The 18,103-nt window shown below is 34.2% G+C and overlaps 2 protein-coding genes and 1 long non-coding RNA gene across 19 annotated transcripts; 2 read left to right on the forward strand and 1 right to left on the reverse strand.

Moving 5' to 3' along the window:
* The first annotated feature begins 519 nt into the window (after positions 1-519).
* On the forward strand, positions 520-7,109 carry LOC108195776 (uncharacterized). 15 transcript variants are annotated; one of them, XR_010285455.1, is made up of 8 exons: positions 520-745; positions 1,947-2,036; positions 2,509-2,691; positions 2,773-3,423; positions 3,643-3,808; positions 5,309-5,440; positions 6,340-6,472; positions 6,634-7,109. It is a non-coding gene; the product is annotated as an uncharacterized LOC108195776 (long non-coding RNA). The 15 variants fall into 15 exon arrangements; XR_010285453.1 differs by having other exon boundaries at positions 1,947-2,029; XR_010285463.1 differs by lacking the exon at positions 520-745 and having other exon boundaries at positions 1,588-2,691; positions 2,773-2,829; positions 3,158-3,223; positions 3,359-3,423.
* A 319-nt stretch (positions 7,110-7,428) lies between these two features.
* LOC108196481 (uncharacterized protein At2g39920) lies at positions 7,429-12,478 on the forward strand. The gene is made up of 5 exons (XM_017363780.2): positions 7,429-7,568; positions 9,796-9,946; positions 10,694-11,141; positions 11,537-11,731; positions 12,040-12,478. Exons 2-5 carry the CDS (start codon positions 9,898-9,900, stop codon positions 12,236-12,238), a joined length of 891 nt encoding a protein of 296 aa, XP_017219269.1. The 5' UTR covers positions 7,429-7,568; positions 9,796-9,897; the 3' UTR covers positions 12,239-12,478.
* Positions 12,479-12,669: 191 nt separating this feature from the next.
* LOC108196482 (LIM domain-containing protein WLIM2b-like) lies at positions 12,670-15,892 on the reverse strand. 3 transcript variants are annotated; one of them, XM_017363781.2, is made up of 6 exons: positions 15,719-15,892; positions 15,278-15,454; positions 14,263-14,362; positions 14,142-14,176; positions 13,960-14,049; positions 12,670-13,095 (listed from the first exon to the last, which is right to left on the reverse strand). In XM_017363781.2, the coding sequence occupies exons 2-6, from the start codon at positions 15,410-15,412 to the stop codon at positions 12,886-12,888; spliced, it is 570 nt and encodes a 189-aa protein (XP_017219270.1). In that variant the 5' UTR covers positions 15,413-15,454; positions 15,719-15,892; the 3' UTR covers positions 12,670-12,885. The 3 variants fall into 3 exon arrangements, with proteins under 3 accessions (XP_017219270.1, XP_017219271.1, XP_017219272.1); XM_017363782.2 differs by having other exon boundaries at positions 15,278-15,547; positions 15,719-15,859; XM_017363783.2 differs by having other exon boundaries at positions 15,278-15,450; positions 15,719-15,852.
* Positions 15,893-18,103: the final 2,211 nt, after the last annotated feature.

Consider the following 18,103-nt stretch of genomic DNA (forward strand, 5'->3'; position numbering starts at 1 on the left):
GTATTTGTTGTTGTTTGCAAGCTTACGGTCTGTTTTATTGATGTCATCAGTCAGTATAGTCGTATGCTTTTTATATGCAGGTAGTGGTGTATGTGTCTAAGAAGTAGTGTTTGGAAAAGTTAATGACAATGTTAGTCAGGAACATGATTACTTTTCAAAAAGAAAAACACAATTAAAATTAAGATTCGTCGTGCTTTAAATCGTTAATTACATGTAGAAACTTATTATCATTTTTTCACATATGAATTATAATCCAATTTTGCAATTTTAAAAATTAATATTGGTATTGCATCGAGATGTTTATAATATAAAATTTATTTTATTTTATAAATATTAATTTTGAATCATTAATATAATTTTTATAAGTCGCCGCAAATTGATTTTATTCTATAAATATTAATTTTGAATCATTAATGTAATTTTTATAGGCCGCCGCAACGCGCGGATTCTCAACTAGTTATATATATAATGCTGCAACATGGGTTTTGCTGAGCCAAAAAAATCAGTGTGCAATTGCAAAGTTACCCTTTATTCAACGGGACTAAAGTACTTCTTAAACCCTCTCTAAGCTGCGTCCTTCTAGCTTCCTTTCTATACTGCAGTCTGTATCCTCCACATTTTCGATTACTTGTCTGGGAACTTCCTGCAGACGCCCAGTAGCCTTCTACAACAACGGCCTCCACCTGTCTCTCAAGCTCTACAATGCCTGAGCCCTCGTCAAACGTCGAATCATCTATGTGCCCCGGTGAGTAGTCTCAAAAAGATTGATCGAACATGAATTCACACTACTTGTTTGATAATAGGTTTTAATGAATTCATTTCTTTTATCTCTTTGGTTCTCATTAAATTTTGTTTGATGATATATTTTGATGGATTCATTCTTTCATCTCTTTGGTTCTCATGAAATTCTGTGCACAGGCTCCATTCTTATGCTGCTAAAATAGTAGTCTTCCTGGGGTTTAAAGCTTTGATAATATGTAAAGATTCACGTTCTGTCCGAATGAAGCGCTTACGAGTTCATTTTCGCGGATTTCCTTTGCCTTTTGTTTATATCATTTTACGGTCTTCTGTTACATGTGTGTTGGTTTTCAGTTTGCTGGTTGTTTTACTGACATCTTGCATTTTTTTTTAATTTTTTTAACTTCTTTGGAGAGTTACAATTAGGAAACAATTCTTTGTTGCAAATTTCCAGTGCCCCTCCAAGGACTAGAATGTCTGGAGCCGCTGTTGTGCCTGAAATCGACTTCATTGTGGGGACTGGGGAGGAATGACAGGATTCCACTATAGATGCAAGCAACAAAACATTAGATCTCAATAACAACTACTTCATGCAATTCTCAATTTTCTACTTGCATATTAATAATCTTTTACCTCCAATCATAGAGGTTATCGTATCTATAACTTGTATTATTGTATTTAAAATATATATAATTTTAATATTTCGGTTAGTTCGGTTAAACCAAAATTCTAATTTTGAAAACCGAACCGAACCGAAGTTTTATTCGGTTAAAACCAAAAACCGAAATAACCGGATTTTTAAAAAAATTCAAAACCGAACCGAACCGAAATTGTACGGTCCAGTTCGGTTATTTCGGTCCGGTTCGGATTTGCTCACCCCTAAAGGTGGATACCAAATGCTAATATTATTTGTCGTTTAATATAGGATGTGGACGAGGATGCCTTCTTTACTGATTATGCATAATCTCTCATGAAACTCTTTGAACTAGGGCAATTTATTCATAACTTCTGGCATGATTTGTTTTATCAGTATAAGCATTGTTTACTTTACATTGAGTCAGCTGAGTCGAGTCTTTATATCTGTAAGCTTATGACATTAGTATTCGTGTTTCTCACAACTTTGTGGAAGCCTAGTGCTATTGGTCGACAAAACTGCTGCGAAAGAAAACAGAATACTTGGTGCTTATTAATTTCATATTATGTAATAGGCCTGAAGAAGCTTGAAAGTGAACTTAGTTATTGTATCACGAACTTGGAGAAAGAAATTGCGAGACAATAAAGGAAAAAAGTGGTACAAGGTCCTTCCCTTGATGCTATAATTTTTTTATATATTCAGAACAACCTCTTTTATTTTTAAAGAATATAATGGATGCACCTTTTGACTATTGCCCTTTATTAATTTCAGAACACTTCCTGTATTTGAATGTAGTATGGTTCAGGAACCATTTCAATTTATTAAGCAATGTACTTTAATTAAGATTTTAAGACTTATAAGTGACTCTTTCCTTCTCTTTAAATTTTCTTGTAAAATATAAACCGACTAGCCCAAAAAATATACATTCACTGCCTGTTAAAATCTTCACCACTGGTGCATGCCAGATTTGTCATTTTTTATTTATTCTTATTTACTTGAACTGAAATGCATGAATATAGTTTATATGAAAGCAGATGCTGCCACTTAGCCAATGATATTATCTGAGTGGAACCCTGGGCAATATTGTGTCTCACTGAGTATAGCTAATGCTCAAGTTTATGTTTACATGTCTTTAGGTACCACCTGTACCACAATCCTAAGTCCTGACGTGTGCAATTTACTCGGAAGGGAGCAAATCTGTGGCACCTGGAATGAAGGCAATGACTCTCAGGCATGGAATCAATATGGTTGTTGATGATGTTGTCACAAACTTGAAGAGCAGAGCATGGATGATCAGCACATATGAGGAAATAGCTCAGGTTGATTCTTTTTAGCTCCAAGAAGTATTTGTATTTTCTTTCCCTTCAACCCTTTTCTGGTTAATATATGATAGTTTTTAGCATATCAACTGCAGGGTCTTTCATTTCCAGGATTGTGATCCCATTGTTCATCCTAAAGTAAGAATCTATAATGTGCTCGGCATCGCTATATATGTTACCGTTCGTAGGTGTTTGTTTATACCGAATACAAGCGAAATTGGAACCATTTTTGTTCAACCCTGCTACATTGTCCCTGCTCAGGAGGTGTTCATAAAATTTCTTTAAAATAGTTGATAAATGTATTAAAAAAATTAAGGATCATTGACTTGGCGCTGAATATCAATCGAGAATGATCTCTAATTTCCGCCTTATAATTATTTACAATTTGCTATAGGTGGTTTGATTATGTATATGAGAAATCTGTTATTTTTTGGTTAATATTTTACTATAGATTTGAACTTTGAAGGATTGCACTGATCCTATGGGAAGGGCTACTACTACAACAGGGGGTTTCTTGGAGCCAATTAAATAGGTTGAAAATACTTATTTGCCCATAACTAATCCTGGCTGAATTACCTGCTTATCCCTTACTGCTACGCCTGTAGGCTGTCCCCTGGTTTTGAGGTTTTTTACGGAGAATTACTAAGGTCGTGTATTATTGTGACAGAGGACGTAGATGAGGCGAGGCGCGGCGCCTGGCTAAATAACTACGTAATGCTAGGCGTGCCTGAGGTGAGCACGTACAATCACCGTTACTATCCTTGTTGCCTTTTCATTCATAATATGTTTTACATACCTTGGTGTTGTTGCAGGGATAGCTTTTGGCTTTAAAATCTTTTAAAACTTTTATGCCTGCCTGATATGTTTTACGTATTTTAATATTTTTTGTTGTAAGTCAAATCCTAGGTGCATTTCTTGTTCCAAATCCCTAATTTTAAGCTGCCTAAACAGGGTATTTTATCTTTTTAAGATAAAATACCCAATTTTTACTAATGACAAGTGAGGATGGAGTAAAAGAGTTGCAACGCAAGAGGCGCTCAATGACAACCGGTATTTCATATATAGAAAGAACCAGGAAAGCTGCAAAATTAAGATGAAAGTGGTACAGAAAGTGAAAGTAATTTTCTTAAACATAATTTTGACATGACGTGCTTTCTGAATTCTTCTATTTCTTCTTGGTTTATCTTTATTAAGTTTGACTTTATATTTTAATTTACTATGAGATCTGCAGACTATTTGGTTCTTACTTTCTAATGTTTTACCTTTTATCTTATTACAAGATTTTATCATTTGAAGTTTATTTCATTATGTGAAGAAGGAATGGTTTTATTCCTTTTTACAATATTTATTACTTTAGACATAATGGTCCGGTTAAAGTCTTCACCCACAATTTTACAGGGATGTAGGTGATGACTTGTAAAGCTTTTTTATTTATTGAGATATATGTTATTAGTCTAGGTAAGCTAACTTGAAGTGATTGTGATTTTATCTTTTCTCTGATTTGCTCTGCTCCCTTATGATATTACTGCTATATTGTTTTTGTGATGGTGCTGATTCCCTAGAATGCTAGATGTTATTACTATTTTATTATATATCAATGTATTGTATGTATATATATAATGCTCACTTTTATCGAATCGTTGCAGCTTTGGTTTTGGTGTCCAAATGAGTGGTCATAGAGTATCATTTGCTGAGAATTAAAGGGTGCTGATATGCACAAAGAACTCTTAGATTAGTTCTGAGTTTTATTTTGTCATAATGTGTGAAAACTCCCATAATTTAATGTTTCATTTTGATTATCTTTTCCGGAAGCCTCTTAACTAGATTTGTTCTTTATATTTATTAACTGGATGAACAATCTATATGACCATCTCAAATCCTATCTGGAAATATTGTAAAAGTATACACCGTCGCAGTTACTAAACCTCCGACTAGCATCTCACTCTTGGTCTTTTCTTTGTATTAAGCCATTTGATGTTATATTAGTATTCGTTTTAGAATTTTAGATAGCCTAAGAAACATGTAGATGCATTTTGCATCCTAAACTCAGTTGGAAGAAAAACTCCCCTATAAATAATTATTACGTGCTCATGTAATAAATATTATAAGGCCCTTGTCGAGAATTATTTGAGCAAAACATTTATGAGCTATACTGGGTTGTAGTTCCTTAATAAGCAACAAAAATTGACACGCTTTGAGAAGTTGTGTTTACTATCTTATACTCCCTCCTTCCCATTTTAATTGTCCACTTTGCACAACTCACACAAATTAAGAAGTATTAAATGTGATATGTTGTTATCATTGCCATGCATTGGTTATACAAATATACTACTAAGTTTTCATTCATTTTGGTTAAAAGTCAACATAGTTTGCATTGTAAATAATGAAAATTGTGTGAACTAGTAAATGTTAACATTGAAACTTGTTATAATTTGTATTGGACAAAGAAAATGGACAAATAATATGGGAAATTTTTTCTTGACAAAGTGGACTATTAATATGGGAAGGAGGGAGTAGTAATTCATAATATGTTGTATAAGTTGGTGACAAACGTTGGACTTGCGCTATTTATTAAGTATTGTTGGCATGTAAAGTGATTTTTCATTGTCAACTGCAGGATATGGAATCCAAGTGATTACATTTTGCACAGCAGAGGCCAAGGGCTCTCCGTATCCTGTCTGCATATGACACAGTCTCTTCTGTGACACTACGTCAGCTTGGATCTTCTCTCGACTCCGGGACGCTTAAGGTCAGATTGTAGGACTACATGTTCTGTTATTCTTCAATATAATAATAATAAATTATATTCTTTATTAGCTGAAAAATAAATAGTCGACCTTTATCATTATGTTCAACTTTTTCCAAAGCCTGCAATAGTTATTCATGGACTTAAGCCTGGCTAATACCCCCCTTCTCTTGGTAATATGAGATTAAGCCCTCAAGGCTCAATGAGTTGTGGGATTGTCAGTATTTAAGTATCTGATAATGGTCATTCAAAAAATATAAAATAATTGATATCTTTAAAAAGCTTTTTCAACTTCATGTCTCTTGGATTTATAAAGATAGGTTGTGGATAAATGCAACAATTCTGTATCTAGCTACTCTTGTCATTTTTATGTCTGGTACCCTGGTGTAATACTTCAGTTGTCTTTAAAACAATGGGTTTTCTCCGTTATTCATATTGTTTGGTGTGACGTGTCAACTGTCTTTATAACCGCGGTTGTAATTTATCCTTCATACGTATATTATGTGTCAAATTCCAATTAGATGCATGCATGATTAATTATTGCATCTATATTTGTATTTTCTAACTTGGTGATCAACGCTTAAAGTAGAAATATATGCATGTATAGTTCAGAGCCGGAAGGTAATTCAGATCGAGTCAGAATTGAGTATTATCCCTCTGGTAGTCCAGGCTTAATATTATAGAGCAGTAAACAAGTGTCTTCTAAATAATAAGGATCTATCAGAATTTTTAAACCATAGTTGTGATCCTGAAAGTTGAAATGATGAGTGTTCTTTTTCATTTTATTTTCTTCCTTAGATCGTTACTCATGTGATAAGTGATTGCATGATGAATATATCATTGAACTTATTATTAGGTCCTTTTACTTCCATAGAGCCATTTCCCGATATTATGTTTTTCAGGATCGTACTTGCTCTCTCAAGAAGGTGGCCCCACAATCGGACTGGTGGTTTAGGTATATCGATCCACAATCCCGAAGGGCACATGTTAGAAGGTGCAGTTGGACGAATGTTTATTATGGCGAGCACCGTTCAGGTTTTCACCCAAAACTTGTCATCATCCTCGTCCTCCTTTCAATCATCTCTATATATATGCCTGTGGTGTGTTTTCATAAATTTTAAAAATTTTAAGCTTGAAACAGTACATGATGATGTATAATCACTTGTTCGTCATTGCAACTTTATATATGATGACAGGAAGGCAAAGAATAGTTCGGATGCAGAAACCAAAGCCGGCAATAATTCTGTTGTTCAACCCACGGAAAAATCATCTGCTGCAGTGCAGGGCTTGCAGGCCTTGTTGTTATAGTGTCCCCATTCGGAAACGTCTATAGGACTGTCCTTAAACAAGAATTGATTTAAACTTAGTTCTCCAACGTAATATTTCGCAAATAGTTTCTATTACAGATTAATTCTAGATATGATATCCACGGTCTTATTATTAAATTATTGTATTGAATAATGTGTACTCTCTTTTATGAGGTCAAATAATTCTTTTGTTCAGCAAGTTTATGTTTAATTTTATTTCTCGATAATTTTTTCTGAAAGTAAATAAAGTGACTATGTTTTTGAACTTGGTGCAACATATATCATATATGTCATTTTCCAAAATAGCATATAAATCTACAAGAAATGAAATTAGAGCATGCCCTTGCCTTGCACGGGCTTTAAAGCTAGTTTAATATGATAGCTTAAAATGTATCTTTGGATAATTTTGACTATTAATGACTTGCGGGTTATTAAAAATTTAATAATAAAAATAAAAATGAGTTACGGGTAATTTATCACTTATGAACAATTTTTATTAAAAAAAATTAAATTGTTGAAAAAATATCACAAACTAATTTGTGAGTTTAATTCAGTTTATACCGAAATCTGACACAAATAGACATTTTTCAATTTAAAAGTGAAAATGGGTTTAAATCCGACAAAGAGTGTATTGGTCATTGTAGTGTAATAGAAAACGACGGGTTAGACAGCAAGCAAAGGGGTCCAGAAGCAGATAGCCCTGACATTCATTGTACGTAGATTAATGGCCCTGAATCAATGAAGCCTGTATATTAGTACTACTATCTGCTTATTATTCCTTTGGCAATGATTGTTCATCAGCTGAATATGCAGTTGCACCTCAGGTAAACTCTTCTTCTTTGTGGGTGTCCCTTCTCAACATGCATGTTCTTAACTTGTGGACTACATGAATTCCGATGAAATGAATCATGCAGTGTCTTAATGAACTCTAATATACTATGTTATCAATCTTGTTAGCATCATCTTAATCTCATCTTAAATAAGGTCGAATTAACTTTGACGCAATGTCAAAACATGCTGATGCTCTTTCAACATTGATAATTTAGCCTCGTCTAGAGTTACTAAATTACTTGTTATTTGATCTAGTATTTCAAAATGTTAAGAAAATAATTAATGAATGATCGGAAGGTTAATAATTATATTGCCTATTGAAGTTTGTAGGCTTTGTGAAAAGGAGGGGTCGACAGGGTGTGCTCAAATCTAGCTGTAATTCCTAGGCATCAGTTTTGTGGCTTAATTAATTGATTTTTCGCGTTTTAGTTAGGGATGGCAACGGGTCGGATCGGGTCGGGTTTCTTGAGATCCAGACCCGATCCATTTTATTTCGGGTCGGGTCGGGTTCGGGTCCGGGTCCGAAAAATGAAGATCCAGATCCGATCCGTCGGGTTTTTTCGGGTTTCGGTTCGGGTTCGGGTCTAATTCGGGTATTTAAAAAAATAAAATTAAATACAAATTAAAAATTATATATCTATAAAAAATGTGATTATGGATTTTTTTTTTAACTTTAGAAACATAAAAAAGAGAATTACAGGCTTCATTTATTACAATAAACACGTGAAACATGTTAACTCAATTGTATACAATCATTCAACTTATCATTTATATTTTATTATTTCTATTGTATTTAGATTTTTTAATACACAATAATTGAGAAAAATAAATTATTGATGAAATAAATATAAATTCTATATTGCAAATATAAAATTAAGTAAAATGTTAATATTCATACCTAATAATTCATAATATTTCAATATATACACTTTACATTTAACATATATTTGTGTGTGTATATATATATATATATATATATATATATATATATAATATTTTGTATCGGGTTTTTATCGGGTTTCGGGTTCGGATCGGGTTTAAATCGGGTCTCGGGTTTCGGGTCGGGTCTCGGTTCGGAATACCTAAGATCCAGATCCAGATCCAAACCTTTTCGGGTCCAAAAATAAGATCCAGATCCGGATCCAGATCCAAAAAAATCGGGTTCGGGTAGACCCAATCGGGTCGGAACGGGTCGGGTATCCATCGGGTCGGGTAAAACTGCCATCCCTAGTTTTAGTTCAGTTAGTTCCTTGGTAGCCCACTATCTTACTAACATGAGCTTGACGAGCCTCTCGCCAACCACTTTCCTATGGTTAATTACAAATTCGAAACTCCAGAGGAGACTATTTAGCATTTCAAGAATTCTTTTTCTGGGTTATTTTTTGCAAGTCGAGTTCAAGAAATTGCTTAACAGCATTGCACATTGCAAAGATGGGGAATTCTCATGTCTTGAATCTAAAAAACCTACTATTGATTTTTCTAAGAAAAGTACATGTTTTGGTATTTTCTTGATTTCACATCCCTTTCTTGCAACTGCAACCCAAAACTTTTACCTGTCTTTAAACACTGTGGCAACTTCCACTAATTCGTTTTTGATTTTTTGATGCTTTCCTCTTACATTTGCACTTTTAGAATAAGTTCATATTGGGCCTCTAAAGTGTCAATGATCCAAAGAAACCAAGAGAAGTCAACAAAGATTTAATGTTACCGAGAGAAATAGGCGAACGTTTGGGGTTTGAGCATGCCCTGGCAAGTTTTTTGGCACTTGCGAACACAAAATTTAGCTCTATAAAATGTGTCTTTCCTCTCACAGCTTCAATTATACAGCATTTCCTCATCTCCAAATCCTCAATCTTTAATTCTTCAATGTAACTTGATTCAGTTTTACCTCTATTGTACCTGATTCATGTGATTGTTTTTATCTTTCTAAATGATTTATGGGTTAAGTGGATGTACATGTCTAGATCTGCAGATGGTTTACCCATGAATATTCAGGCTAGACCATACCAAGGGTTAAAAATTTAAAAATGTATCCTCAACCTGACTTACGTTTCAGTTCATATCTAGAAAGCAGAGATATTATTGCTCATATATTCTTAAAAAGACGTTGAAGTTCAACCAACTATGTAAGATGCAAGTTTTTTGGTGATGCCACTTACGTGTCCACCAATGCGTCAAGATTGACAATGTTAAATGAAAGCTGTCTTTCCTTGTTTCCAGGTGGCATTCGAGTACCTGCAACTTACCTAAAACTGTTTATATGGCGTATATCTCACCATATTGCTGAGTAGGCTTATTTGAGTTGCTACTTTCGGTCATCAAATGGAGCGAGAAATCTCTTCTCCAAGTCTCACGAGTAGAGGAGGCTCAGGTACATACTTCATCTGCTATCTTTGGTTATGGTTTACAATTATGCCATGAATTGTAGTTACCAATTGATAATAACTTTATTGGTAGACCATGATATTTGCTGATTGTATTTTTTTTATGACAGAGATATTTGCTAATTGTTGTGTGTAACAAAATAAAATATTTCAGAATATACTGCAATGTGACATAACCAATTAATTGTTAGTCTCCCACCGCATCATATTGTCTGGTTTCGTTAAAAAGGGCTCAAGAGGAATAGACTTTCACATGACTTCAATTTGTTCCTCTGTTCTTAACATCAAGGTAATGCATAGTGGAACTCTTGTCTTGGTGTCTATGCACTGACAACAGGGTTCATAATTGGATCGATTAATTACTACTTCTTTTGTCCCACTCATTTTTATTTTTTTTTTGCATTATATGGTACACATTTTAATGATTCTACAAAATATTTCATAACTAATTTTTATAAATTTTTGGTTCTGAATAAAATTTAAACATTAAATTTTTATTCAGAAAAAGAATTTTAAAATGATCTATAGAACTATATGTTATAAGAGGCCTAAAATGTGTATCGAACTCTCTATCCCAAACGTATACAATTGGTCGGGATAGAGGGAGTATTCAGTAATTTGCTAGATAACAGACCAATGCTTTTGTACTTTTTGCGGTTAAAGCTACATAGCACATATATCTAGAGCTCATGGATATGATCCCTTGATAATTTGAAATGATATTTTTCCTGCAGAACTTGGAAGCCTCTATACTAGTGAGACAGGAATTTATATGTCATCATTGGCTGCTGCAATCTTTGTGGCATCTCTTGTAACGGCTGGGGTTTTACTGACTACCATTTTAGTTGCCTTGACCATAATGTTACAAGACTGTCAAAGTAAGAGTGCTGGCATTGTTGAATTATGGAAACATAGCGATGACTACATTCAGTGTCAGATGTCTGCTCTTCATGCGGAGCTCAACAGCCTTGGGGCAGAATCTGTTCCTCACAATTGTAAACATGTTGCTGTTCATTATATCAAGACGGGCCAATACATGAGAGATTTAAATTTTACGGCAGCTTTGGTTGAGGATTACCTGAACTGTGCAAAACCAGTTATTAGTGGTCTTGATGTGGTATTGATGGATGCAGATGATATCATTCAATTATATTCTCGCCAAGACAATTTGTCACAGCCCCGGTAATTTCCTTTGAACATCATAATGCATAACTTTACCATCCTAAACTTTATTGAATTTTGATGGTCGGAATAGTTTTAAAATTATGAGTCATGAGCAACGGAAGTCCAGAGTTTGGGAAATTTACTCACGGACTGACCACCCTGCAAAAACAACCTTTCTTGATATCATGTTTGTTGACCAGCTCCTCCACTTATTAATGTTGTTCATAAGTTTCTTTTTGGCTTTCCTGTATTAACTCATGCTCTATTCAATAAATCATAGCTATAGCTTCCACTTAATAATGTTGTTCATAAGTTTTTTCAGGCTTTTTAGCATTAAAACATGGTCTATTCACTAAATCATAGTTATAGCTTTTTCACATTACTGAGGACTCATTATTATTTGAACGGAACAGGAAATCTATATGGAGTGATCCGATTGAAGAGGCAAAATTTCTTAAACAAGTGTTTTCTCGACAACTGTACATGAAACTGCATGTGGGTGGCTGGCCTTTAATTTTGTTCTCAAGGAAGTCCGAAAAGCTAAGGAAGATCACCGAGGAGCGCCTCATTTCAGCTGGATATGTTAATTGGTCTTCATTAATTATGAGGTACACCATGATGTAGAATGTAGTTGCTTTGCTTTTTTATTGAAATCTTCTGGTGACATGATATGCTTACAGTTTTTTTGTTGTATATTAGATCATATGTAGTGTTTTGTTTTTAATGTGTTAGAGCATATGTAGTAAGGTTGACTACAAAGATATAAACTAATAATTGGCTAAAATTCGCTGAAACGGTAAGATATTGTGCTTCAATGCAGTTGACCCTAACGGTTGGATGTAAGTGTGTCATTGGATTGTTGCAATTTATGTGCTGTTTTTTTCAAGGTTTTAGAATGGTTTAATTTCTGATGCAGACTAGATGAGGAAATGCCAATGAGTAATAGCGAATATATCTCCGGACGAAGGAATCAATTGGAAAGACAGTGCTTTCGAATCAAGGCTGTGATTAGCAGCCGGATGGATGCTTTAACGGACCCTTCTATGAGATCCCGTGCTTTCAAGATCCCGACACCATTCTATTTTAACACACTGCAGCATATCGAAGTCTTATAAACGTTACCGTCATTACCAAGGATGTTTGGGGAGGTCATTTGTTTGTCCACCACCATCTATATGTACCTCATTGCTGGTGGCATATACTTCTTCGAAGATAGCTGTACCATCTTGAATTACTATATTTGTGCATAAAAGTTTGATCATTTTGTTAAGGGCTTGCTTGCCCTGAGCTCACCCGCAGGCGGTTACCTAAGGCTAAAAGAAATTTTGGTACAATTGCAGGGCGATTTTTGTGAATATGGGGGCTGGTTATTTATTACAAAAATGTCGTTCAGATTTTGAACACAGATCTCAAAAGAGTTTCAACTAGCTTGAACTTGAACTTAAAATTGCTTGTTTACTCTAATGAAGAATGTTTGCGGTGAATACCATAGCTAATGTGGCCTCCGACAGCTAAATGTAAGTTAAATAGAAGCAGAACAGAGTCGTCAGTAGCAAAGATGGCCACAAACATAACATGGACGGAAGCCCATTTGAAGTTATTTCACACTTTTTAGGTTGTGTTTATCGAGTTAAAAATTAAACAGAAGATGCCCACCAAATGGCAGAAACAAGACAAACAAGTTTGGTCAGTTAACCACAATGAGGCACTCGAGGGAAACATACTCAGAGATTGCGAATTATGGGGTCTTTTTCATGGGAGGTCAAGCTTCAGGAACTGCAGCTGCAGGGCGCCTCATTGATGCAGACTTAAGCACATGGTTGTAGCTGCCCTTCTCCTTGAAAAGCTGAGAAAAATGATGTTTACAGTACAAAGTGCCTTCGAGGGCTGCATAAGTTGATGGAGTTATGTGGCATCCACCATGAGAGCACTTAAAACATGTTTTGTGATATGCTTGGTTCTCCACTGTCACCTGTCATTTTAACAAACAGAAACAAATCAACAAGAAATACTTGGACATTCATTTCAGTTTTTGAATATGCCCTTTTCTGAGTTAAATACTCTTTATTCATAACAATTAGAATGAGATCCTGAACTTTGGTTAGTAAAGCTTATAATAAAGGGCCTCAAGATACAAATATTACCGTCTTGTCAAAGCTTTGCTATAACTCTTAGAAAGTAATCCTAACAATGCAAGAGAGATATGAAAGGTCATGTTCAATATATTGGTTTTTTATGCATTCTATGTACTAGTAAAAAGATGCAGAGGCACATGCAACAGTGAAAGATGGTGCCCTCTCAATTCAGTGTATGAGAAGGCCGATAACTAATAAGGGATTCGTGTATTCTGGGAAGCATATTCTGATGACGTCCTGACACTTCGTTACAAAACAAACGTGCTCAAGTTTATCTGTTGTCAATCATTAGGACAGGCTGCTTGTAATTCTTATATCTTATTCAAATTATTTTTCCACAAGGATTGATTAAGTAATAGGAGTCGATTAATCTATCCTGAGAAGCATTCTTTGCTGGCATCATTAGGCTTTTCAACAATGCTGTGTAGATTTACTAATTAAACTAATGCATCAGCCATATCAGCTGCTAATCCTATTTTAGTTGAAGGTATTGCTTCATGCTGCTTGTAATTGTTAGATCTTTATCAAATTATAGAGTGTGTGATGGATTGAGTTCGTAACTGTTTTGGGCCTAATCAAATACTACACTTGAATAAAACTGAAAGTACCTTCCGAGCAAAAGGTGATATTTATTGATCAAAGGAGCCAGAATATTGCTACTTTAATTATATTCATGCCCTTTATATAGTTGAGCTGAATACCTTCTCAAGTGGATATGCTGTTTTGCCACAAGTTGCACATTTTTCTTGTGTCCCAGAAAACATGCCAGCAGCTTTGCTTGGTGACCTTGTCTGCAAATTCATAGGGAATAAGAGGTTGCGTAAATCAAAAAAGACCAGATGTATGGTTGTTGGAGTACAGATATCTGAAGAGGAAAATTTACCAGTTCCGGGGTTGTCTTATCAGCCGACTTTGCAGCTGAAAGAAACATTATGCATTGCAAAGTGAACATGTAATTCAGATTTAAAAAAATATACTTGCATTATATGGATAAGAAGGCATACCTGACTGAAAGTTCTTGTTGTAATTCCCCGACTCTTTGAAGAGTTGTTCAAAGTGGGGCTTACAGTACAGAACACCTTCCATCGAGGAGAAATTACCCAGCTGCAGGAAAGGGGAAAAATATTTATTTGCTCACAAAGCATCATGGACAAGGTAATTGTTTCTAGAAATTATTAAGTAGTCAGATATAAAAAAATGAGATCTTGAACAAAAAAATATCTGGGGATATGAGGATTTTAGTATCTCCATATAACTATCAACTTGGTTACTTCCTCAATTACTTATGATAAAGAAAGTTTTGAAATCTCATACTAACAAAAATGCAAGTACAGAGGCAGTAACAAGTAACTTCTTTCTAATTCTTTATAGAGCACGTTTTGGCTAATGCACCAAGAGCAACTCTATCATGTACTCATTCAGTATTGCTTTCTGCTAAAGTTCTAGTTCTAAAACACAAAGTCTTTGTCCTGAGTCCAATTCTGCCGAGGTAGCACACTAGCAGCACTTGTTGTTCTAATGGAACAACTTTCATTGCTCCTGTCACAAATATAGAGCAAAAAAATCTGCATAGTCACCAGTTTCATTACTGCTTTCGGCAGACCCCTAACTATCAAATCTTATAACAAATACCAACGCCATACAGACCATATTATTGGACCATCACAAACAAAATCAAATTTTAGCAACATTGAAAACAAAGAAAAAAATATATGTTTTGACTTCATCACGTCAACTGATAACAGTATCCTAAAAAACACGGTCTTTGGCTTCCCGTATATAGTAATTACTTCAACAGAGCAAAATCATAGTATGTGTCAATGGTAAGTACACAGATAGTACCATTTTCCAACAGCAAAAAAGTTACAGAAAAAAAATACCCAACTTTGTTTTCAGAGATGCATAATTTCATGCGAGTTCCTATCGAAAAAATCAGCCACAAAAACTTTCCAGGCCAACAAACATAAAAATCAATGGAAAAAAAAAATGAAGCAAAGAGTAAGATAGTAGTATAATTGCCTTTAGGGTGCCTTTGCAATGAGTGCACCTGAAGCAAGCTTTATGAAAATCAACTCCATCAGCAGACAATAACTCCATTGGATAAACAGTCTTCTCACAGACCTTGCATTTCTGTTGGGTACCCATAAAAGACATCTTTTTAGCTAGATCTGATCTTGGCCTTGTTAAATTTCCTGCCTTTAGCAACAACCAAATCAATTTAGTTTAGCTTATCTTTTGCCTTTGTTTTAGCTCAAACTCAACTCCAACACTTAACAACCTTAAGCAGTTCTACAAGAAGAAGAAACATAAAATCAAAAACATATACTAATGGTGACTATAAAACTATAAATCAATTTAAATGTACAATGTACGACCACAAATTCAATTACATGTTAGATCTCAGCTGAAAGTGAGTGATTTAGCTCAAGCCCATATGTAAGAAGAGTACATTGAAAGTACCTTGATGACACAGATTGAAGATGGGAGCTGAAAATTTGTTGATGAAGCTCAAATGCAGAGAAATATAAACCCCAAGAACAGGGCCTTTAATAAACGAGAATAGACGATTAGATATATCAAGAAAGAATAAACTTTTATACTTGCAGAATGAAAAGAATTTTATAAATGAGCATTATACATTATTAAAAGAGCATCTCCAACTATCTAAATCTCATCGCTAAAAGGTGAGTTGGCATACTAAAAATAAAAAAATATAGCCAACAACTCCAAAAACTGAACTCCAACCATGATCAGCTGTTGTCTATAAATTTAGCTAACCTCCCATGGATGGCTAAATTTGTCGAACCTCTACAGGTCTGTAAGAAAATCTGTAGGAAGATTGTACATCATTTATTACCATATCGAACTGATATATTCTATTTTAACAATTTAAAATATTAATAACATACTATTTTTAAATTATAGCCAACCAATATAGCCAGTACCATTGAAGCAAAATGTCCTACAGGTTCAGCAAATTTTACATAATGTCTTACATGTCCAATTTAGCCGACGATTATAGCCAACGCCGTTGGAGATGCTCTAATATAGCATAAATGTTGACAGTGCGGAGGGAGAATGTATAATACCCCCACCACTTTAAACTGTAATCTTTTTAGAGCAACTCCAATGCACCCATTCCTTACCTATATTTGATCTATATGGACAAGATTTGAGGGTTGAGAACAAAAAGAGTTCTTCCAACTAGAGATGCACAAAAGATCTGTTCGGGCCAGATCCAGACCGGGCCAAAAAAAATCCGGATTTTTTTATAACCAGATCGGGCCGGGTTTTTTTAAAAATCGGGCCGGACCAGGCCGGGCTTTTCCAAAAATACTAGGCCTGGTTTAGTTATAAAAAGCCCGGATTTTTCAAAAATCCGGATTTTATCCGGATTTTTTTGAAAATACTAGGCCTGTTTTAGGCCCTCGGACCGGGCCAGGCCAGACCGGGTTTTTTTTCGGATTGGGTTTTTCAGATTTTTTTCCAGATCGGATCGGATCGAATTTCGGATTTCAGATTTTTTGAACATCTCTACTTCCAACGCAACTCCCTATCCCCTGTTAATTTTAGGTGAGAGAAAGTTCAACCCCTTTGAGGGATGAAAAAGCAGCCCCTATATGCTCCATGTCATCACCAGCTCATATCTTCTCTTATTTTTCTGTTATTTATTAGTGCAATTTTTCTCTCTACTTGAGTTGTATATATAGATTTAAAATATATGGAATCAAATAGGGAACATCGTTGGAGCAAAATAGCTTTTTGATCCCAAATATTTTAGGTAACCATTAATATATAATATTTTAGGGGTTGAAAATAGGGAATTGCATTGGGCTTGCTCTTAGCTAATTAACTACAGAGGATTTACTAAAAAAAAAAACTATAGAGGATTTATATTTGTACTCTGTTCTGATCAGAGATTTGACAAATATCCATGCGTTTTCTGGTTAAGGTTTAGTGCAAGTAGAGTAGATTAATTGCGATTGTGGTGGCGTTTGTTTATCATTTAAAAGCCCAATTTCTGAGTTTATAAGTTAAAAATACTTATTTATACTGTTTGTGTAAAAAGTCAAAAAGCACTCAGGGCCGTGCCTGAGATTTAAAGTGCCCGGTGCAATATGCAAAAAATGTGCCCTAATAGTTTGAAAATATACTACATGAAATAATAAAAATTGATACAAAATTGTAAAAATCATATTACAATTAGAGTGCATATATATTTTTTTCATATTATAAAAATTAACTGAAAATTGTAAAGAAATAAAACAAGTACATAGATAACATAAAATTATCTGAAAATTGTTCTTCTAGCATTTTTTGAAGCAAACCCACAAATAATATTTTTATAGTGTACATTTTCTAATAAACTATTTTCATATTTGATATATATGTGTGCGCGCGCGCGCGCGCGCGCATGTACATGTATAAATTAAAAATGAATATAATTTAACATAAATTAGTTACTAAAGATTGAATTATTATTTTAATGATATAATATTGCATATGGTCATCAAGAAAGAAAAAAAATAGTATAAGTAGTTAAATTAATTAACTTTAATGAAGTCATTGAAGTTAGCAGTCAAATTAGAATTTTACCTCGAGAGCAGGGTGACTGTGACAATTTTCAATGCAAGCATTTATTTCAATTAACATGGTTATGATATTAGTTTTTTTTAAAATTTATATAACTTATTCAAAATAACATTTAAAAATTATTAAAGTGTATAATATTTTTCAATTTTTTTCATTTTCAATTTTTTAATCTTAAAAATAAAATTTAGTTTTTTTGCTATTTTTTTTCATTTTGACTATACATACATATATATATATATATATATATATATA

Source organism: Daucus carota, chromosome 7, assembly GCF_001625215.2.
Source record: "Daucus carota subsp. sativus chromosome 7, DH1 v3.0, whole genome shotgun sequence".
In the NCBI taxonomy this organism is placed as follows: domain Eukaryota; kingdom Viridiplantae; phylum Streptophyta; class Magnoliopsida; order Apiales; family Apiaceae; genus Daucus; species Daucus carota.